At 36.5% G+C, this 24,189-nt stretch overlaps 1 protein-coding gene across 1 annotated transcript in view; it reads right to left on the reverse strand.

Moving 5' to 3' along the window:
- The window catches only part of PRKCE (protein kinase C epsilon), a 293,940-nt gene that overhangs the window by 168,119 nt on the left and 101,632 nt on the right, over positions 1-24,189 (reverse strand). The window contains exon 2 of the mRNA XM_040612167.1: positions 22,356-22,419. Within this exon, the coding sequence (XP_040468101.1) occupies positions 22,356-22,419 (64 nt within the window). The remainder of the gene's footprint in view (positions 1-22,355; positions 22,420-24,189) is intronic.

Here is a 24,189-nt window from a genome sequence, read left to right on the forward strand (position 1 = left end):
GTCTCTCCTGAATCTCATCTTTGGAGAATGATAATTTGAAATAAATACACTGAGTTCCATCAACAGGATCTGATATTCTCAGCATTTCTTTTCCCCTCTATAGGTTATTCCCATAAGGAGGAGCATTCTGGATATAACTGAAAACAAGAAAGTATTGTTTTGTCCACAACTTGTGTATGAAATTTAAGGTAAGCATAACAAAATTACACATTTCTGAAACTGAAATGAAAACAGGGCCACAAATAAGAAAGCCAGCTTAGACTAAACATTTAAAGGATCTGCATTTGCTATTAAGCACCCAACGGAAATACACTGTTATGTTTCCACTTCTACTACTGCTAGAGTTCACTGTCATTGAGAATTTTCTCAACCAACACTAAAAATGTTGTTGAGCAACACAGAAAACACTGCAACATGCTGATGAATTAATTTTATGAAGTTTCATCATAGTGATCCTTGCCAAAGATGCACAGGGAAAGGTGTCAGTTAAGCTACACTAAAACTTCTTGCACTGGTCTTACAAAAGTGGTTTTGGAGAGAGTAAAGAGGAAGTGTGCAGCCTTTCAGCTGCACGACTGTTCGGCTAGGGCACCTCCCATTCCTGATTCCTGGTTTGCAGAATACTGGGAAACAACATAAGCAGAAACATGAATGGTTTGTTTAAAGTAAAACATCCTCCAACAAGAAACTCCATTGGGTTATTAGGCTCAGCAAGGAGCTGAGCATTAGCGTTATCGCATATGAAAGGATAAGGCAACAAGGCTCTCAGTCAAACACAAGAGGGGCGTATAGCACCAGGAAAACTATTGCACTACAGAGAATCCTCACCTTCCACAAACACAAACTGCAAAGCATTCCTATAATGATGACAGATACAGAAGTTTAGGTGAATAGTTTGTGTTCTGTTCTCATGCTGCACAGCTGTGTGTACAGCTGCCCAGAGAGATGCCTCTAAAAGCAGCAGCATCAATAGTATAAATGTTGCAGACATTGAAATCAGACCATCTGCGGCATTCCCAGTCACAACAGGTATAGATGGGGACCACAGATAAACAGAGCCTCTGGATGTAGGTGCAAAACTCATATTATTCCGCAGTTTCTGAAACTTCACACACACAAGAACCAGACTATTCCACATCAGAAAAGTCACACTTTTTGTAACCTTTTTGTCTTCAGTCTATTTTATATGATCTACCAATTCTACCATCTATCATTTCTGCTTTTTCTGGAAAAGTATACCAACGTAATCTACCAATTCTACCATCTATCATTTCTGCTTTTTCTGGAAAAGTATACCAACATCTAAGTATACTTATTCAATACATTGTTTACTTATGTAATAACATTTCTCAATAAACAGGATCACACTGAAGAAAGCTTAATATAAACACATCTAGGCAGAGATCTACACACAAACCAAGTAACAGATACTACTTTAAAATTCCACAAGCAGTTAAAATTATTGGTTTTCTATTTGGAATTAGAAAAAAAGAGTTATAACTTCTAAAGACCCTCACCCTCAAAGAATCCTTCTAAGAAACATTGGTATAAGACAGCCATTTGTAGACTTTATTAACACCTTCCTATGCACACCAAATCTATTTAACAAGTCATAAAATAGGTGGCTATAACAACATTGATGCAACCGTAATATACCCCTTCTGAGTACTAGGCAAATTATTAAGTTTCACATAGCACCGAGGGGCTCAAGGTTTATAAATTCTACCCTGTCCTATACTTATTCACATCCCAGTTAATTTAAGCAATAACTTCACAGTAATAATAAAAGCCGTGGTTTTTTAAATATAGGATGTACTTTTCTTACATAAGTTTTTAAAAATCATTATGGACAGATTATAAGCAAAATAAAAATTACCACAGTTGCATGTGACATCATTGCTTAAAAAACCTATTCTATATTGGAAGAAAGTAACAGGCTTCTCTCCAAATATCAGTAATAAACTATCACAAGTAATTCTACCTTCTCTGTTTATATTTATATGTAATTAGATAAAATATAATGGTGCTGTGTATGAGAGTTTTCAAGTATCTCACAAATAAACAAATGTATTTATTTGGCTCCCATCAACCAGTACGTGCACTTCCTCAGCCCCACCCAACAGGAGACAGTGCTAGCAAGAGGAGTCCCATGCTACAGTTGCTTCTCTTCCTTCTTTTGACTGACGGTGAGGACCACTCTGAGCTGCAAAAATACAACCTCATAAGCAGAAACAAAAATTACATATGATTTACCAATTGTTAGTTTAACCAGTAAGGGCTAAGGCAATAAAAACTTGTAAGATTTAAGTATATTGCATGTGTAAAGGTTAAGACACAGTAAAATTCCTTTTCAAGGTATCCAAATACAACTTTCCTAATTTCCTCTACTTGCTCAGAAATAAGTGAACAGTGGATGGAGTTCCCCTCTTAAACTGTATCTGCACACTGATTCTGAAATCCAGTAATAAAACAACACAGTGAAGAGTATGCAATTTTCTCTGCCAATATGGACAGTATTCGAGGAGAAGCTGTATCTAAAGGTTACAGAAGATTTCATTTGTCCACAGCTTAGTTCTTGCTCCATGTTGCACATGTATCAGCAAGGGTGTTGTTTATAACAAACAAGTTTTTGATGTATCCATAAGGAATTAGAGCTAGACCACCAACTGATTTCATACAGACCACCCAAGTATTCCCTCAATATCAAAAGCAGAAAGAGATTCCTTTTCAAAACTTTAAGATTTTGCTTTTCTCTATGGTACCAATAGCATTGTAATCCAGCAGAACACCAACACGGATGCAAGATTTTTTACTGTAAATCAAAACAAAGGAAATCTGCATAAAAGCAAGGACTATTTAAAGATGGGACAAACACAGAGCCATGATGGAATCCATGCATTGCAAACAATGTTGACATCATGGTACAGTTCACCCTAGAGTCTGTTTTCCATGCCCTAGGCAAACGCTCAACTGCCTTTTATCAGCACTATTAGTCATTACCATGACAGCAATATAGGATGAAATCAGCATCCGTTACATTGCACGGTTACCTTAAATGCCATCCAGCCACTGAAACAAAGGGCTGGAAAATTACTTGGAGCAATATTGCACTTTTACTTGTGCTAGTGCATTTTTCAATTGATGCAAACACATTAAGACAGTTAATCAATTACAAATCAAAATCCATTCTCTGTACTATTAATGAACACAACTTTGTTCAGGTAAAAGCACTGCACTGAAATACTTTGAACTAAACATTAATGGTGTATGAATTCTGAATAACAAGAGAAAAACAAACTCCTCCAAGGATTTTCCCTTTTAAAAGTAATTCTTCCATCATCTAAAGCAACTTCTTGTTTTCTTTTATAAACATATATTGTGTTCTAACAATATATTCTAACAATGTCATGGATGAAGCCTAATGGTTTGAAGTTCTCTCACAAAATGAGCTAAGCAGTAGTCCAGGAATGACCTGCAGAATCACCCTTCTACCTCTTTAAAAGCACACATGCTGCCTATTTCAAACATGGCTTTCTGCAGCTTGAAAGGATGTTTTAGCTATTTTCATAATCAACTGCTCTTTTTTCCAAGAGTTTTCAAATAATGCAGTGTGGAAATTGCAATGCCCATATCTTACATTACGGTGACTAGTGTTAAGGATAAAAGACTTGGCAAGAGGGAGCTAGTTTGGTACTCTACACTAAATCTGTAATGCAGAACATTTAATAAAACCCCCAAACTAATTAGCACCCATTCAATAAACTGCTGCTTTTTTCCCCCCGATTTTTGTCACACAGATGAGGCAGGATAAAGAACCTGATTTGCAGCCTATACATCAGCAATCCCCACCTGCCCTCCGTGAATAAGGATCACAGCTCTGAATCCTGAAAAGGGATTCAGTCATAATTTAATAGCTTTAAAATTAATCACTTTCATGTCAGTATTACTGCACGTCTTTATATTCCAAACTTGATTTTCTTTTCAAAGGGGTTACAGGTGAAGCGTAGTGTGGGTTCTAATGTATCTCTGAAGTGACAGAGTGTGAATGGAAATACTTAAGACTGCCTAGCACGAATCCTGTGGGGAAAAACTTGCATGCCAAATCTTTGTCTTAGCCTTCATCAGCTGACAGGTCATGGAAGTAAAGCAAACCAGAAACTACACCAATCACTTCTCCTCTAAACTGACAGAATGACTTCCTGTATTTCCTTCATCTATGTATGCAATTCAGAAATTCATATTTTAAAGTTATTCCATTTTCAGATTATTCAGAAGTTTTGATTTGAGACTATAATAGGCAGCACATAGGCGATAGCCCTCCTTTAGGGAGCTGAACTGAAACTCCATATCCAGCTCCCAATAAGCAACTCCGCCTTGTAATCTGCTATAATAAAATGGCCTAAAGCAAAATATAAAGCACTTGCTACTAGCTGGAGGCTCTAAAGTACTGCATTGGGGGGTGGGGTGGGGGGAGATAGAAATAAATAAAACAAGAAATATCAACATTTTAATGATATTTTCCTCCAGAATCAGAAAAGCGCTTTCTTGCGCTTTTTTTTTCTTAACGAAAAGAATTTAGAAGGCTACCGTCATTTAGCATCTGATGAAGAAGTATCCATTAGCTTTACATAGCCTTTTCTTTACAATGCCTGACTGAGTTCAGGGTGGTAGCACGGGCATCATGAGATTTAATCTCAGCTCCAACACACGCCTGTCTCTTCTTCGCAGCCTTATCTGATTGATTCATTTTTCCATGTATTTTATCCTTGGCAGTCCTATTTAATAACAATGTTCATGCACAAAGAGAATTGAGACATGGGGTAAATTTATGACTTGTCCAAAGCCACAAATACGTTTTCCTGAGGTAGCCTCCTGAATCCTGCATTCACTGACCAACCCATTAGCCTATAAACCTCCCAGTCTGGCAATATCTCTGTTTCTCCACACAAAACCCCATCTTCTAAAGACATTGTAAAACTTACGCAATATATAAAGTGTTCTATGATGATACAAAATAACATATAAATGCAATTACTGCCATACATGGGAGATCTCAGCTCTTTATCATATAAAGGACATGAACAATACCAGCAGAAGGAGTAAGACCATGGTATCAAAACTATGGTTTATATGTTCTAAATAATAATTCCAAATTACATTACATTCTGTCCTGCAACTTGTTTGTAAACACACTCTTTTCCTATCTCAGATGTTGATAAAGCACTGAAAATACCTTACATAATGTTTTGCCGCATAGTCAGTTGCTGCTTAAATTTTAGCAAGTTTTTCATACTCCTTATTTGCAGAAACTCTTAAATGTCTTCTGTTTTCCCTTTTGGCTTTTTATTTAATTTTCAAATAGCTATTTCTGTGCTTTTGCCAGAAGGAATATAAAAATTACAACTAGGCCATAAGCAGAAAAAGGAAGTAAAAGCAAATAACAGTCTCACAAAACAGTGCTGTTCTCTGGCATGGGATTTAAATATTGAGATGCAGCAATCTCAAACTTAACAATATTAAATAAAGGAAGTACTTATTTTGGAGGTCATCACCAACTGTGATGGAGACACATGACATAAGTTGCTTTGGTTTTCTTTATTTAAATGAAGATGAATGTGGTGGGGGAAACCAGGTGCGAAATAAAGATCTGAGATGAGCACTGGTATTTAGGTGAGACCACAATGCAGTGCAACAGGAACACGTAGCACTGACGAGAGAACTTAAAGCCAACCAAATAAGTAACAAGCTCTTTTGTGTACACTAGCATCTTCCAGTTCAGTGATAACATCTATTATCCCTATTCCAGATAGGCACAATGATAATCTTGAATTAAAACTCTAAATAACCTTGTCATTTGAACATAAAAAGGATACATCAATATAAATAAATACACCAATACTATTATGACCATTATTGATTATTAATGTGTTTGATAAAATCATAATGGAATTCCTTGTTTTTCTGATGCAATATATCAAGCGCTAGTATTTTCCAGGCACAAGAAGTTTAATAATAAAGTTTATAACAGTAAACAGAAGTATTAATAATAAAAGTTTATCACAAGAAGTTATAAAATATTTCTTTAAACTACAAAAATACATATATATGTGTGTGTACACATACACAAACATATGTCCTTTTGACAGATAGAAACAGTTTAGTCTAAATTTTTTTCATCTTTTCAATGGTAAGATTAATTTTGGTTTTATAATCTGAATGGTCTTTTAACAACAGTATCTCCTATTTATTCCATTTTTCCAATGGATTCTGTTTATCTTCTCAAGTGAAAAACATATAAGAAGTGGTGTTTTGGATTGGCAGCTCCATGCCTCATTATTGCTATATAAAGGCAAGCTAATTTATCCCCCCAAACTTATAATAAAACACAAATATTACAATTTGCAATTATTTTTTTTCCTGCTGGATTGGCAGCTCCATACCTCATTATTGCTATATAAAGGCAGTGTAATTTATCCCCCAAACTTGTAATAAAGTGCAAATATTACAATTTGCAATGATTTTTTCCCTGCTAAGAATGAACTCTAAACAATAGACAGCTACAGTTTCTCTGCCACACCAAAATAGTGACTTCACCCCAGAGCAATTACATGTTTCAATAGCCTTTCCAAAATAACTCCAAGTGGAAAATCCACTCTGCTGTTCAACTGATTTCATCATCTATGTAACTGCTTTTACTTATCCTAACTATAGCAAGCTTTAAGGATCTCGGCAAGGAAGGATTTACAGGAAATTACAGCTCCAAATATCGATATCCGAGTAAGAATCAGTTTGCCAGAGCAGGGACTTCAGACTTTGGCCTGCCTGCGCTTCTGGAGATGAAGCTGGCAGGAAGTGGAAGGGGAAGCAACGCACTTGAGGCCAGGATAACAGCTCGGCAGGAAGCGAGGGAAGGCAGCTACAGGCCAGTCAGCAAGATAATGAATACAAGCCAACCTTACAGTAACGAGGAGAAAAAGAAGTTTGACTTTGATTTTTAGCTCCAAATTCAAACAATACGATTAATGGTCATCTGCTCTCTTCCTCCCATTGTAACAAGGCATAAAACGAGCTTTGTTTGGTTTAGCATTCAGAGCAAGAGCAAACACTACTTGTATGCACTGGTGCCGAGAGCTGTGCATAATCAAACCCTGTACAAAGAACCATGGGACAGATTAATGCTTTCGTGCCTACAGAGACAGATATCAGGTGGGATTTTCACAAGAACCTAAATGAGATAGGTGGCTACATCCCAGAGAATTTAAGGAACAAAGGGAGAAAAAGGCTTGTTCCAAGTTTCTTTCTGTGGAGAGGCATTTGCCTCAAGAGACTGTGTGATTGCTGCAACTTTTCCGTTGGGTTCTCTAGAGGGAGCTACTACAAATAGGTACTAATCAAGTGAAAATAATAATAATAGATATATCTATCTCTTTAAAAAATAATATAAAAACTCTTTCTCCACAATTGCTGAGGTTTTCCCCATTTCTTAGAAAACAACCTTCTGAAATGCTATTGATTACGTTGCTACAAAAAAGTAGCAGTAAATTTCCAAAAAGGATGTCAGTATTAAGAACACTAAACAAATTTCAAACTGGAATTACCTAATCTTTAACAGCACACTTCATGTTCAGCTCACCTGTGATTAATGTATATCAATCTATGAAGTCAGTATTCAACTGTTATCTGAGGAAGAAGGACTAGAAGTGAAAAGGAAAAGTTGGATACTATAAAAATAGGAAACTAGTAATAAAATTTAGATCCCACTAAATTTAACAATGCCATTATTCAACTTTATTCTGAGTAACCCTTAACAGAAACTTCCATTTTCTAGCTAATTAAAAACCCCAACCATATGTCTCCAGGGAATAAAGAGAAGAACGAACAAAAAGAAAACCCAGCATTGATACCAGCAGGCTGAAGAAATAGATTCCAGATGTTTAAAGGCAGATTCTTTACTTAGTCTTTCTTGTGTAGGTATAAAACTGGAAGACAAGATGGATTTTTTTCATGTTGTCTTCCAAACCTGTTATTGATGTAAAATTGTTCCAGTGGAACTGGGTTGGCCTCATTACAATCACAGAAGAAATACTGCATACCTCATGTTATCCAAAAAAAGCGGCAACAATTCCAGTTTCACCTGTGCTACTGCAAATCCAATCCACCTTTAAAGTCTTTTATACGGTCCTTCAATGCTGGTAATGTTAACTATAGCAGTAATGCTAGACGGAATCAAAATATTAGGTAAATACGACCATAAGAGATGATAGCTGTGACTTCAGCAGCATATGGTATTTATAATTTTAAAAAAAAAAAAAAATCTGGTAACAAAGTAATTCCATTTTGGTATTTTATATGGTTAAAAGAGTTTGTACAAGAAATAATAAAGATGCAAGCTCTCAAATACAACTTTTATAGCCTGTACATCTGCCATACACACAGCAAAGGGTAACTGCTTTTACTACTTTTACTATATATTACATTAGGAATCAGGAATCTTGTTCCCTAGAAAAAAATATTAATACTGCACAGAAACTGGCATAGAATGTATTGGTCAGTACTAGTTGCATCAGCTTTTCACAAGATTATTTGCAAATGATTTCAGGATTCTTAAAGGCTTTCTTCTCCAAAGACAGTAGCAATGAAATGAAATATTTTCCAATAGTTTTCATAGTTTGTTACGTGTAGCTCAACTGGCACAGAAGAAAGATGTTTGTATTTCCTTTCACTGAGCTGTCATTCTCAGTTTTTAAGGAAAGAGTGTACCCAACAACTCAGGTAAGCTGTCCAGCTGGTGGCAAGAGTTCCACCGACTCATGTTGAGGCCCAGGAAATGGGTGATAAGCCTGAAAAGAATACAGAAACATAGGCTCATGCTATTTAATTGCTCATATCCCAAGTTAGCCTTTCTGGAGCAATACAGAGGTAGAGATTTGTAAATAATGAGGACTGTCTGTGGTGCTGCTAAGAAACAGAAACATGAAAAGCTGGATCACATCCTAATATGCCAAAAGGCTTGGCTACCTGAGGTAGAAAGTCTGTGAGCACACAGTCCTTCAGAGAAGACATCAAACAAGATACTACTGAGTACATGAAGTCTCTCTCCCCTTCTCCCGCTCAAAAAAATTAGAAAAAATACTTGAAGAACAAGATATGGTTTTCTTATATAACTTAGTCAAACGCTCAAGCACAAATAAGGGAAATGCTTAATGTACCTAACAGAAGCTAAACAACCTCTAGTGATGTATACCTTCTGAAATGAACACAATCTAACCCTCCAAAGCAGTATCTCGACAAAACAAGAAATGTTGATTCTCATATTGATTATACCCCATGAAGACTAGATGTCTGACCTTCCCTGAGCATGTATAATTTATCTCTTTAATAAAGACCAGGGAAGACAGCCTTAAAAAAACCCACCCAAAATCAAAAAAACACACACAAAAAAACCCTAAACCCCAAACAAACTATTATTAAAAGTTTTTAAATCTTGAAATTCTGAAATTAATTTGCAGTCTTCAGCTTTTGTTTTGTTTTGGTTTTGCTGGTTTAAGATCAGTTCTTAAATTGACTACATTACTGCACACTGAGAGAAAAATCTATTTATTATGGTCAACTTTCCACTTTCAAATTTAAAATATAACTAAGAACTAATAACTCCTGCATTTGTACACAAAGATAATATATTCAGTAAAATGTCCAGAGGAAGGATTTTGAAAAAGGATCCTCAACTGTAGTTTAGTAAATACAGCCAGTAAAAACAGTTTTAACAATAATGAATCCTTAAAAAAACCAAAACATCAAAACCACCCCAAAACTAAAAGTTCATTTAAGATTCTGAAACAGGGATAAATTGTATTTTAAATAACTGCAAGAACATTAGATCACACTGAGTGTACTTTCTACTCTTTCAGTGAAAAGTACATAGTTGACTGAAAACAAGATATAAATCTAAATCTTAAGTCCTTTTCCAGTCTTCATCAAGCTCCTTCTCTCAAGGAGAACTTCCACTTACCATCAGCCTTGCAGGACAATAGGCAGATGTACTCCTATTTTCCAGAGGACTCTGTTGATTCACAGAAGAATCTTGCCCAAAGTCAAGATGACAGATGTACAAATTGCTCCAGTTTTGGGGTTTAATCAGACAATTCTATTGTCAACAACACTCTTATAAAATGGGTTCAGCAGTGATTCCATTGCATACATCAGGAGCTATAATATTAATCTTGGATGAAGTACTGTATTTGAACCAGTCTTGAAGTGTATTCAGTATAACCATTATATATTTCTATTCACTCTAAAAACTATGAATGCATGAAAACTGTGTGCACTAAAACAAACATCATGGATATTAGCAAAATCTGCTGTACTTAAGGAATGCATACAAATTAATTATTAAAAAAACTTTAGGGTTTTTTTATAAACTTTAACTCTGGGTTTTTTCCAGAAACACTTTAAAGTCTTTGAAAGTAAATAAAAACATATTTAGTGCACAAGCTGTTCTAACACCAAAGTAAATCAGATACTGAAACTCAAATTGCTGTAGTCTAAAAAACAAAACCCCCACTATTTAAATCTTACTTACTGCTTTTGCAGCTAATGAGACCTTTTCCTTCTCCTTTTTCCTCTGTTCAGCATGTGTTCTATGTGATTCTTACACTGACATTTACAAAACATTGAAATACTTGTGAACTCTGCTTCTGAATATAATATTAAGTATAATGTTAATTGAACACGAGGGGGCGCATTGCTTATTTAATTAAACAACTGAAATGCAGAAGACGGTTATTGTTAAACTAACAACTCACCCGGTGAGGCAAAGCCTCAAGGACGATTTTAATATTCTGACCTCTGCACCTGAAACTTTCTTCAGGTGCGAAGCCAATTCCACAGTAGTCATCTGACTTTTATCAAGCCACAAATAAAGTCCTTGCACAAGATTACGGGGAGACTGGTCCTGTTAAATGGACACTCTTTCAAAAAATAAAACCAGATGGCTTCAGTTCTTTGTTGTACAATAGTTAAATACAGCATCATATTTTTAATTAAGGATGGACTAGATTTTCAAGCACCCTGACCAAAGTATGAATGCAATTATACATTCACAGTTGCATTTTTTTGAAGTCTAAATGGGGAAAGAAGTACATTCTTCCTTTCTAGTTCTTTCTTGCCTTATGGTATTTCTATGCAAATGTAAACAATTATATTGCTTTGAAAAGAGAGAAATACGGTGGCTTCTAGTATTTTAGACAGACGTGAACTGATACCCTGGGTCACTTATCTGTAATGGAAAATTCACGAATTTCAATGGAAGATGTTTCCTTTAAATAACACCACTCACAGCAGAGCAGACTTGCAAGATGATGGGATGAAGTTTAAAATTGTTATATTTTTTTATAATATAAGAGTCTAATAAAGAAGAAAAGTATATGCTTAACAATTAACTGGAAAGATCTAGTTTCCTGGTACTGATCCAAGAATTATAAACAGAGAAGTAGAAACAGTGTATTTCTCAGTGTTCCTTTATAACACTGTAATATAAATGAAATTTTCTATCTGTTCTATCTTCACTAAAGACAAGGGGCTTCCCTTTTTATTTTATATTTTATATTTATATTTATTTTATATATAGTATTTTTATTTATTACTGTAACTAATCTCTAATTATTGGGACATTCACTGTACTGCATGATCAAAACAAAAAGTAACAGCAAGTAGAAGTTTTTCTGATTTGCAAAATACATAATGTATTAGATTTTCTCAAATGCTTTGGTTTATCTTTACTGAAACTCCATATTATGCACCACAGGTTTTTAATATTGTTCACTCTTCTGAAATGCTAAGTGCAAAAGACTGAAATGATGTAAGATCCTGTAGAAAATGAGCACAGGTAATGGGACTGTGTTTTTAGAACATTCGCTTTTTTAAAAACGTCCAAAAGTTTGAAATTCAGGCTTTTACTTAAGAAATAGCAATGGTAATTTTCAGTTAAGTTACTGATTCTTTCAAATAGCTTTTAAAACAAAAACAATTGTTAACCTTTACTTAATATATTACAACATTTTTAATGCTCATTTTCAATGGATTCATGGAATAAATATGTGATTGTATGCAGATTTTGAGCCTCCACTAAGAAAGAACTTCCTAAACTGATTCCTGTTTCCAGCTGTACTCAAATATTTTAACCTTGCAAGACTACAAGCAAAAAAACCAAGTTTTTTACTCCAGTTACTTATGCTAGCGTATAACTCATGTTTTAAAAGTAGAAGGACATTTTTAGACTACGTTGAAGGCAGTAAACATCTGGTTATTGATGTTCACAAAAGACATCAACACGCCAAAGTTTTCACAACCTCACCAGTACATGGAATAGCCAGGAACACAGCTAGACTCGTCTTTAATGTATGTATTACCTCATCTATTCATCCCTCCATCAATTCATCAAAACAGAGTATATCAAGTCTTTTTTGTTCAGTGATGCTAACAATAAATAGACTTGCTGGGCAGCAAAAGGGTGAAGGAACAGATCGATTCACAGCACACTACTACAACAACAACAGTGTAGAGCAAAATACAAACAAACCATAACATAGCATAGCTTATGTATGTTATGAAGTATAACAAAACCAATATATATAAACTATGATACTATATTTTTCACATCACATCATGCTACACAAAAAGCGTTAGATTATTGTGTCTTATATTATGAAATAGCTACCCATATACAGATTTCCAAAGATGTATTTCTATTTCAAATATTATTATTAGTTCATGTCTTTCTTACATTTGAAAACACCCCTATTGATTTTAATTTTATTCTTTTCTCCAGTTTTCTTACAAGAACACACTAGGCATATGCAGTGGTAAAACTAAACATGCCTATTCCAAAGGTCTTGCACAATGTTGTTAGGCAAAAAATAACATATGGAAATTACAGCTTCTACTACATAAATGGAGAAGAGGGACAGCAGTTTGGAACATGGTATGTATGAGAGTTTCATTACTTTTCTATTTCAGCCTAATGCAATTTTGCTTAAACAATTACAAACTCTTACAGTATAATACAAAGGTGCCTTTAAACCAAATCCTCTACCAGTGTCTTGCTTCCTGTGAGGCAGTTGTTTTGGCAAACAGCTAGAAGCCTGCCAAGACAAGGTCATCCATCTTTGCCTGAAAAGCTTGAGCCAGCTTTATACAGTAAGGGCTTATTACAAACACACAATGCTTACCAGATGTTCAATCAGCTAACTGGATACAGTCCAAGGGACAGCTGTAAATCCATGGAGAGATGTTCGTTATGAAGGCATTTGCCACACAAAGTCAAAATTACATAGGCAGCCTTTGGAGAACCTCTTCACTGAACAGTGCAGTTTAAAAGAATCATGTACCGACAGACTGAACTGTCACCAAGTGCTGATTTGTGTTTGCACTGATACCTTTAAAAAAAATTTGGGGTTTGAACAGTTAGCCTGCAAAGTTCATTTTCCCAACCAAATGCCTGTGCCATTACTGAAGTCAGTATTAACTTGCAAGGGCAAAGAACTTAATATGGACTCTCACACTATTATTTCACAGCTCCTCTTCTTAGACCTTCCAGTTATTGTCATTCAGGTAACAATGCACAAATGTCTGCTTTCAGAAGCCATGCTATCAGCAGGTGAAGTTTTGTCTTGGAAAAAAACGCATCCCCTACCACACCAACAAGTAAATACAGACCAGAGTCAGTTGAATTATAGATAACCACTGACCTGAACTTATTCTAACAGATTTGGGACAACAAGAGATTTATTTAAAGTTGTTTATTTAGGATATGACAAAGTTGTCTGGCTGAGCATCATAACCTTCAAGTTTCCACATTAATATAAATGCAAGGCTTGCGGGTTGTTTTTGGTTTTGGTTTGGGTTTTTGGTTTTTTTTGTTTTGGTTTTTTTTTTTTTCTGGGTTTCTTGGTTTGTTTGTTTGTTTTAAAGAAACAAACTAGAAAGTCAAGATTTGGCTAGGCAAACATTTCTTCCAGTTGTAAACACAGTCATAAATAGATGACTAGTTCCAAGAAGAAAAAGAAAGAAAAAAAGAATGCTCATTTTTGCAACAAGCATCCACACTTCAGCACAGATATATTTTAAGATTAAACCAAATAACACACAAGAGAAAAGACATACTAATAATAGTTTTGAATTATGCCTCCTAAGAGGAGAAAATGAAGTCAATAGCAGAAGGAGAAAACTTTGTAAATCAGTTTAAGCTTCTTTTATCTCTTTGATTTTACCCTTTTTCCCTTGTGGTCTGAATGCTGATCTTTTGCTACTGAGTTGAACAGGGATGAAATAATCCCCCAAACCCTACCTACATAAAACCAAAGCTTCAAAGGAAGTAGGTTCTCATTGAAAGCAAAGATTCTAGTTACATTTGAAGTTGGCTCACATGCTACTGCTTTCTGGTGTTCTATTAAGCAAGGAAGCCTACAGCAGGAAAACCAAACAGTCAGTGTAATATCCTACCTTTACTCAAGCTATGCATAAGATGAGATTAGGTTTTTAGAAGAAGCAACTTACCGAGACTGAACAGAGCATAACAAATGTGTGCCTGGTTTCTCTGACTGGATATTTTTCTTTACATCAGGAAGGCAGAAAAGCTATACAGTATGAACACTTCAAACCCTGTATCCCCCAGCATGCCGTATTCCTAAGAACTTACAGGGGGAGTTGCATTTATGAAAGAGCTCTAACTCATGAACCTACCTGAGTAATGTGACTTAAGACAGACACCATTCAGTTAGCACTGCCAGTTCAGCACTGTCCTGTTCAGATAGTTTCAGGTTATTTTAACTCCCAGAAAAAGCCCCAGCCTCGAGTCTAAAACCTTAATATTCATGTGGCTTGCTAAGCCTTGGCAGCTTCCCAGGCACCAAGCAGCATCCTTACTTCACAGATAATTTACATTTTATACCTGGAAGACTGCCTGCCCGAACGCCACAAATAATCCAGTGGTGTAGATCCTTTCTGCTTCACCTACAGCTCTGGAGGAGCTACAACGGCTTGTTGGGGCCCACTGGGAACAGCACAGTCCAACTCCACCTTTGCCTCTCCTCAGACTCTTCCTAAGCCAATTCCAACACATCAGCTTCTCTCAGACATGAAAATGCAGAGGAAGTTAAGGATACGTGTGTGTTGAATGCTCAATCAAATTCTGCATTTCAAAATAAGAGATAAGACGGTCTCTGCAGTGAAGCTAGTTAGGGACTCTGTGAGTCTTCTTTTCCATGTGTTTACCACAAGGAACATGGCTTATTATACAATAGGTTCTCCATTCATTCTCATTTAAAAAGCAAATAAAAAAAAAAAGTCTAGAAAAGCGGTAACCTTTGTAAACAAGTGGTTAAACCAGCAGACAAAACTAATACAATAAAGAAGGCTGACTCCTGTGTTAAAATCTTAAAATGCAATTATTTGCAATAAAAAGCTGGTGATTAACTTGGAAGTTTCTTTTAGAGAAAAATGCTAATGCCAGGAGGAAGAGCAAAGGTGGGCTAGAGATACATTCTGATGGAAGAGATGTATCAGTGGGAATAAAGAATAATTTGTAGCTTCTAAAAACCTGAGAAATGTTTCTAGAAAAAGAGGTGAACTGCTCCTCACCTACCAGAAGAAGATTCAGCTGAGGTCTATCTACCCAGTCATATATTAGAAATTCTGAGCAAACTCAAGCATTCTTTCACAGCCAGTTTACTACCCCAACATCAGTTACCAGAAACTGTTTCACATCCTGGCTCATCAGTTTTCCAACAGCACCACATATCTCCCAAAACGGCAACAATCAGAGATAATTTAAAAAATACAAAAACAGCCACCCAATCCAACCTGTATTTGCAATAGAAGACATCAGTGAAAAAAACCACCACTTTTAACTAACACAAATTCCTGAAACGGCCACGCAAAAAGACTAGCTCCTGGATGCATGTCATTTAGACAGATTTCTGTGTAAGCACCTTCTTCTGTTCTATGTTCAGACAGTTCCTAGCACTACCAGATCTCATTTTCTGAGCCCTTAAAGAATAAGAAGCACAATTAATTATGATAACAACAACAACTACAAGGAACAACTAAGGAACAAAAGCTCTGATAAATGGACACACGGAGAATTGTAGAGATGGTTTGGAACCCATGAGATATTTTCTACTAACATATCTTTGCAAAAGGATGCTGCAACACAGAACATAAATACTATTTTTCTTGTTGTATTGATTCTATCAAAGTTGAATGCCTGGAAAAAATCCTGTGGATAACCTGATTAACAAGCTACATCTATGTTAAAGATTTATCAACTATGACCCTGCTTATACTGATACTGTTTTCATTTTTCCAGTAGAACTTCTGCCATAACACATGACAATCAGCAATAATTGTATTTGCAAAACTTAAGGCCTTCAAGTAAATGAACTGAGAAGAACCAGGAAATCTCTTCTAAGCTCATGTATTTTAATTTAAATATATAACCTAATGTAGTCACAATTCTAAAGACTTTGTTGGATATTTTGATGCAAAAGGTCTAATAATCAACCTAAACAAAATGTTATGCATTCACAAAATACTGCCATGACTTCAGCTAACAGTCTTTATCATTAAATATCACCTGAAGTTCTTCATCCTGTGAAACAAGTATCTTATGAGCATATGAGTTTGAAGATGAATGTATTAGAAAAACGTCATCTCTTGTAATTACATAACCAAGAACTTCCAACAGGCTGCTTTCTGCAGTACCTACCACCTCCAGCATGAGTTATGGTGTTTTATTGCAGTTCAACTCCCCACTCTAAAATAGGGAATCTGTAATTGTATAGAAATACAACTGCATAATGTAAATTGGGACATATAACAATGAAAAATTATCATTACAACTGATTAGACATAGTACATACAGAAAGAGTTTAGAATAGTTCTTAATTCTTAATTACATATTGCCTATAATAAATACAGTTAAGAAAAAAACCTAATGTGCCAAGGTCATTTTTAAGTCACGCTACAGTTGATTCAATACTGACATATTGCAAATGGTAACTTAATAAGTTGGTAGAAAGCTACCATAAGTAACTGCATACATTCGTGTCACACATAAACCAATAATTCCAAAGAAAGAAGAAATCTACAATAATAAATGCAGCGGGGAGGTCACAAGCTTTTACATACACCAGCATCTGTCTCTCAGTCTATGTAAAACTAACTTGGTTGAAAATGTTTTTGATCATTCCTCAGGCGATTTAACTCTCTTACCCACTTAATGGCCATCTGTTATTCTAGTTTTTAAATCTAATCATTGTGTCATCATATTAGTTAAGTTTTAAACTTTCAGCCTGCATTTGTATCTCGATCAGCTACACCAGAACTCTTAAGTATTTCTGAAATCATTCAAACAACTTCACTCACAAAACTCTATAAGCACTAAAACAGATGAAAAACCACTGACAAAGCATGTCAATTCAACTGTCAATAAGTGTACTTCAGTCTAGAAACAACACATACACCACATGCAACACTGAATTAATACAGAAAAATCAATATGACCTTGGACAACAAGCAGCACTGAAGAAATTAATAACACAGCATGTTTATAGGGTCTCCTGTTCATTGAAAGACTTATAAACACCCTTCTCCAGATGAAGATACAAGACTAAAAACCTGTGCAATCATTAGATGCAGTTTGCAAAGTAACAGCAAATAAATATGACAGATCTTTCCCAAGCTAATTACTTCTTACAAACACCAGCCTCCTATAAACTTCATTTTTCTTATGTACTGCATATATAAAGTGAAGTCACCCAATGTTTGGTTAATAGCAGAATTGACTGATTACATGCTTTGCAAGTCTGATAAAATATTCTGGCAGAGTAACAACCACCACCACCTTGATCTCGTCTCCCAAAAGTAAGTTACTAGAAATGCTTATTCTTAAAGATCCTACATGATTGCAAATGGGACAGAACATGGCTCAAAGAAGTTAATAAAAATATTCCAGCTAATACTACCGGATGATTTGACAAGTCCACAGGAGCTCCATTTGTTTGTTTGACCAAATGAATTTTTTAAAAAATATCCCTTAAAGTGCTAAGTGGGTAGTTACTATTTGTCAAAACTTTAAAAATCCAATAAATGTATTAAAACTGTAAACAAATATTTTTAGGAATGTAACTTTACTGATTAACTGTTGCAGTTATTTTAGCCTGTGAATGAACACCTCAGTGTGTACCTACATTTGGGAAGTTTCCACTGACACAGCTGTTTCCATTCATGGGAAACATAAATAGGTATTTACACTGAATGCAAAGAGGAATTTTAAAGTAAATCTACAGAAGGTAAAAAACCTTGCAGATCAGTTTTGACATAGAGAGTGTAAAGACCACAACTGTTACAGAAATACTCATTACACAGTTTAAAATGGAGAATTTTTAAATTGTATTTTAAGAGCTGTTTTCTCTCCCTTCCAATGCCCACATCAGCAAAGCATGCTTAAGTATTTTGCAGAACTGGTTTTGAAAGCAAAACATGGGAATGTTCAAATTCTAGTAGAAAAAACTAAATCCTACTTTCGAGAACGTCACCTTCTGTGTGATAAACAGTTCAATTAGCATTTTCTTTTCAGTATGTGGGCCACACAGTTCCTACTACAAAATTTACAAAAGATTGCTAAAATGACTAGTTACTCACCCTCCCTCTCAACACAGAACAAGCATTCAACAGCTACAAGCAGGGTCCAAAACAGGATTAGTGTAAAAAAAGATGAGGATAAAAATGGTCCTGTCAGGTTTGTTGCTCTTGTAAGGGCTTTTTATGCAGTCTGCTTTTCACTTCTCAGACTTTAGCATTTGTATTTTCCAACCTTTTTCTGCTTCAAAGACTAGAATTGAATGGGAGCAAGTTCTAGAAAATTATGTTTTCAGAAAAAAATCCAAATTCCCTGAGATTTGAGCAATCCAGTGGAAGAGTTGGCAATGCTGAAAGACACCCAGTGGAGAGCAGTCTAAAGCCTTGGGCTTTCCAGGCTGTCCCCTAACAAGTGCACTGTTAGTGCTGGAGGAGTAGAGCTTCTCCTTCAGGCAGCTTCTGAAAGAAATTTCACAATATAGGAAGCTGGCACAGCACTATGACCTCCCATGGATTTATAGCTTGTCTTTAGAATGGGAAAAAAATTGCAAGTAGCAATATCAGCATCTGGCAGCAAAGAAGGCTTTGCTATCTATGGGTGTCTCTTAACTAGTCTGTCTCAACGTGACAGGGAAAAGCAGAAGTGCTCTTTACCTCCTTTTGTAAGCTGCCGTATTTCCATCTGTTCTGTACTCCTAAGCCACTCAAATGATGAAACTCCATGAATGATTCAGTTTAGAGGAGGGGGGAAGAGGAAGAGTAATTGTGTACTTTTGTTCAGGAAGTCTGCTTATAACAATGAACTGTTCTCATTGTTTTGCCATGCAAGTCAAATGGAGCAGAGGGATAAGCAATCTGGCAGCTGCGAGTAAGGGACAATTGAATATTAACAGGTATATGGTAACAACATCTTATGTCAATATTCTGTAAAAGCATACTAAAAATATTGAGAACATACTACTAAAGAAAGTGTTTCTTTTTTTCCTACTGTTTAGGATTTTATATGTAAACTTTTGACTTACATGGCAATTTATTCACATAAGGGCTCGCTTGCAAAATTAGGACTTCTGCCTCTCAGAGGCAGTATAATAGAGGACAAAGTTCTCTGCCCATATTAATGGATTCAACTAACCTTAAGTCAATTATACCAAAACAGAATTTGGATATCTATCTTAAAAATCTTTGAGATGTGCCAGATAACTGAATTATGTTATTGATTGCTGATAATCAGAAACCTGCATAGAAGAAACAAGTCTGATTTCCAGTACACAGAATTACAAGACAGTACTGGTTAGCAAGTATATACTACATCTCAGTGGATCAAAAAAAATGTTTTATTGCCCTTTTTTTTTTTAAATACTGCTAACAGAGTTACATGCAACATGATTGCTTCCTCCAGGTAACATTGTTGCTATAGGTATTTTTATTTTCATAAATGGCTATTTTTTTCCCCTCCAGAATTTGAAATGAAAAATTATACTAATTTTCAGACCATGAAAAGAATGCTATGTACCCTGTTGCTATTCACAATGAAGATGAGAGTTCAAAAACAAGATCCTAGTTAACAAATTAAGTCAAAAATAGCAATCACCAGCCCTAGCCACTCAGAAGTCATGCATTTAGTCTAACTTGAATCTTATGTTCATTTTATAGGCAATGCATACAGATCCAACTACAGTGAACTGCTGCACTGAAACGCATAAAATAAATATCAGATGTATTCTATTTACATACATATTTATATAAGTATATCTACATAAACCAAATTAAATAGGCATTTTTTAAATATGTAGAATAAGTTACTTTACATGTGGGTTAAGTGTTTCTATTCACTACAGAACGATGCATACAGTTGTTAAGTTAAACAGGGTTCTTCACCAAGACAGCTGAAGTGAGAGGGGACTCATCCAAAATTAGCTAGACTTCAGCCCTACTCAAGCAGTCTAAAAACAGGATTTCATCACATCGCTAAAAAAACCCCACTAAAATAGTTTATGAACAGTTGTACAAACGTGATCCAATTTCCCTTGTGAGGAAAACTAACTTTCCTAGAGAATTCTGCAATACTTCTACACAACATTTCTCCATGGTTATTAAATTGGCTGGGAAAGCTCTAAAACACAAGCTCTACTTCATTTTGTAAGCACACCAGCTTCTGAAGGATTCTATCAAATTCACCCTCACTAAAGCCTCTTGGTTTTTCCAAGGGCTTCCCATAAGACAGTATTTCATAAGCTTTTTTCCCCTCAGTGGCCTGTCTCCATTCAAGTGCTCCACTTCAATGCTAACATAGCAACACAAATTCTAGTTCTGCAAATTTCCTTCCAAGCCCTTTCAAGTGTCACAGGGTAATGCACTACATAATATAGGAGACATTACCATAGCCATTTTTTCTTTTCCTGTATAAAAGGTTATAGAGTTTTAAAGAACTTTTGAAGAACAGCATAACACCGTTCTTCCTGCTCTTTGACAGTCCAACACACCTGAATGCATCTTGTGATGGAACAGTAACACAATGCTCGTTTGGGTATCAAGAACTACCAATGGAAGGCTGGAGGAACATCCACCTGCTTTAAGACAGAACTACACCATCTTTAACCACATTTTAGTTCCATTATTGGCATGTCATTAGCAAGTCACGTGGAAACTACTATTCAACTGATATTTTCTTCAATATGCAGGAAGAAAAAAAGGCAGAGCATATTGTATGTGGGTACAAAATGTGGCTATAAGGTGAAGTTTAAATAATAGCTTGCTTTGATTTTAAAATTCAGCATTTATAGCAATATGTGGGTTTGCAAACAACTGTTACTAATTGGTCAGAGCACAACAATTCATTATGAAGAACAGAAATATAAATGCATTCTTCCGCTGTTTCTCAACTGTGCCAGCCAAAATAATTTCATTTCATTTCATAACATTTTCTGTTTCAGCTCCTGTCAGGGTTTACATAAATCTTCTTTACATACTGTGAACCAATGAAAACGTCACTTAGCTGAGCTCTATGAGCTACTGGGGAAAGCTGATCAGTGGACATAATTTTAAAATACGCAAACCTAAACCAGCCACCTAGGCCATTTCAACAGGTCAGGTTGTCATCAAAACCATGACTAAGATTAAACCAATTTGCTTCTTCATAAATTCTTTTCTTCCCACCATATACCACCTGACACTCTTCCCAATTAATAGCAGAAAAATATCTTAATCATTTAATAAATATTTCTCTTCCATCTCTCTTTGGGTTTTTTTCCAACATGTAACTGCTATATCATAAAAATGAAAACACCATGTATCATTACAATAGTTTGGTCATTACTTTACTTGCAAATAAAAGCATTTAGTAGAAAAATATCAAATATGAGAATAACTTGAAAAGCAAATAAGCTCACACACACACTCGCTTTGATATCTTATCATTGGTACATTCGTCCAAAAATAAGAATTTGGAAGTTTCTTTTGATAATTAATACTGCCAAGCTATTCTCATTTCATCGTCGTTCTTTTAGCTGGTATTGTTACCATTAGTGATTAACAGGGTAAGATAAACTGCGACTGCTTATTGATTCACAGGCAGATACATCAAAATGTGTGCACTTTAACTTGAGCTCATACAGATTTAAGAGGATATTGGCACAGCACCTCCTCCAATACTTCTACTGCTGAGGCCCTTGGAAGATGCCATTCATGAAAGAGTAAGATAAAATATTGAAAGTCCCTACCTTCACCTGATGATCCTGAAAGGTCTATGATGACATACACTCTCCCTTCTGGCTCCAAGTCAATCTGCAATCAAGAAGAGAATTAGAAGTAAAACTTAGAATGGCTCCCAAAGCAAGTGACTGCACATGCAGGAAACAGAGTTTCCAAAACTCATGAAGCTAAGGTGTAGGCAGGACACATGGGCAGGTCTACAGTTCACTACCAACAGAGCCTCCTTTCACAAAGAGGCCTTGAGGACCCTGTACCTTCACTGAAGTTAAGAAGTGTGTGCCCTCAACACTTGGAAAGCTTTAGCCCAGTGAATTTTACAAATCAAATATTCAAAACACTGTTCTGCCACACGTTTGCACCACTGTTTCCAAGGAAACAAGGCAATAAGTTTAAAAGTGCTAGTATCGAATAATTTTTTTACTGTAATTCATACTGAGCCCAGCTATGCAAATGTGAAAAACAACACTGTGACCTATTCAGATCCCAGGGGGACAGATCAGCTCTGGTCACAGAACAGGGGAAACGAACACACAGGGCTCGGACGGCTGGTTAACACGTGTTTATAATACCCCCTTTGTATTCCCACTGGGAGAAAGAAATACATGCTTTATCCTCTTATTTTGAAATACAAAATTTATTTATTTCTGCACCCTTCTGGTAGATTTTAAAGGAGTCTTTGGTCTTAGGGAGATCACTTTCTCTCAGCATGAAATACAGGTGCTCAGTATCAAGCACTATACTCTCACAGACTGTGGGAATAAGCTCCTGTACGTTCAGGCACTGCAATAAAGAGCTCATTACAAATCCTGCTGTATTTTACCATACATTTCATCAGCAACTCTAAATACTTCTGGATTTGAGTATCTTAATGGTGCCCCACACATAAAAGACAATTTTTGCTGCCACCCATCTCTCAAAAATTAAATGGTAACTAAAACACTATGTAATCAATAGCTCTTACTGTCACATGACAGCTCTCACACAATTTCAGAGAGTGAGTAAAGCAACATGGTATACATGAATACTGTATTTTCAGTCCATTTTAGTAAGCAAAGCACACAGATAAAATTTCATGTGCGCTTCATGCCTGCCAGGGCCTGTCCTATGCCCCAGTGCTCCAGCCAGGAGTGGGCAGACAGGGAGGCACCAGGGCAGCCCCAGCCCCCGGCATCAGACACCTCCCCGGGGATGGGAGCAGGACAGTGCCAGGCCCAGGCTGGGACATGGTGTTGCTGGGGCAGGGGCTGAAAGCCCAGATGCTGACACGGGGTCCTGGGCCATGGGCAGGGTAGGGGGGCCTGGTCCTGGGCCACATGGGCAGGGTAGAGGGGCCTGGCAGTGACACTGGGGCCTGCTGGTGCCCCCAGGGCCCTGGCACTCACAAGGGACTTGAGCTCATGCCTGCCACATACCAAACTGGGGTACGCAGGGCAGGTGAGAAAACAAGAAAAGGAGACATGCCCCCAAAAGCCCCATTCTTCCCCCAAGTGAAAAAGCGGTAGGATTACGTGTCATCGGTGCCAGACCAAACAGACACAGGGTGAAAAGCAGGGAGTGTGCCTCATCGCCCAGCCTGGCCAAGCTGGGCTCTCCACAGACAGAAACCCCAGAACTTCACTTTCCTGACACTTGTACTACAGCAAGGCAACCGCACGCAGAGCCTGTGGCTTCCCCACGCAGCAGGGGAAGGTGGGCCTTGCCTCGCCACCATGGCACAGAGCTGCCTCCTGCGTCACCAGCCACCTCAGGGGAGGGCACTCGACCAGAATAAGACAATAATCAGGGGTCACCAATTCACGCTAATAACTTGGGAGAGCAATCTGTTGGTCTTCACAAACCAGC

Source organism: Falco naumanni, chromosome 12, assembly GCF_017639655.2.
Source record: "Falco naumanni isolate bFalNau1 chromosome 12, bFalNau1.pat, whole genome shotgun sequence".
Lineage (NCBI taxonomy): Eukaryota > Metazoa > Chordata > Aves > Falconiformes > Falconidae > Falco > Falco naumanni.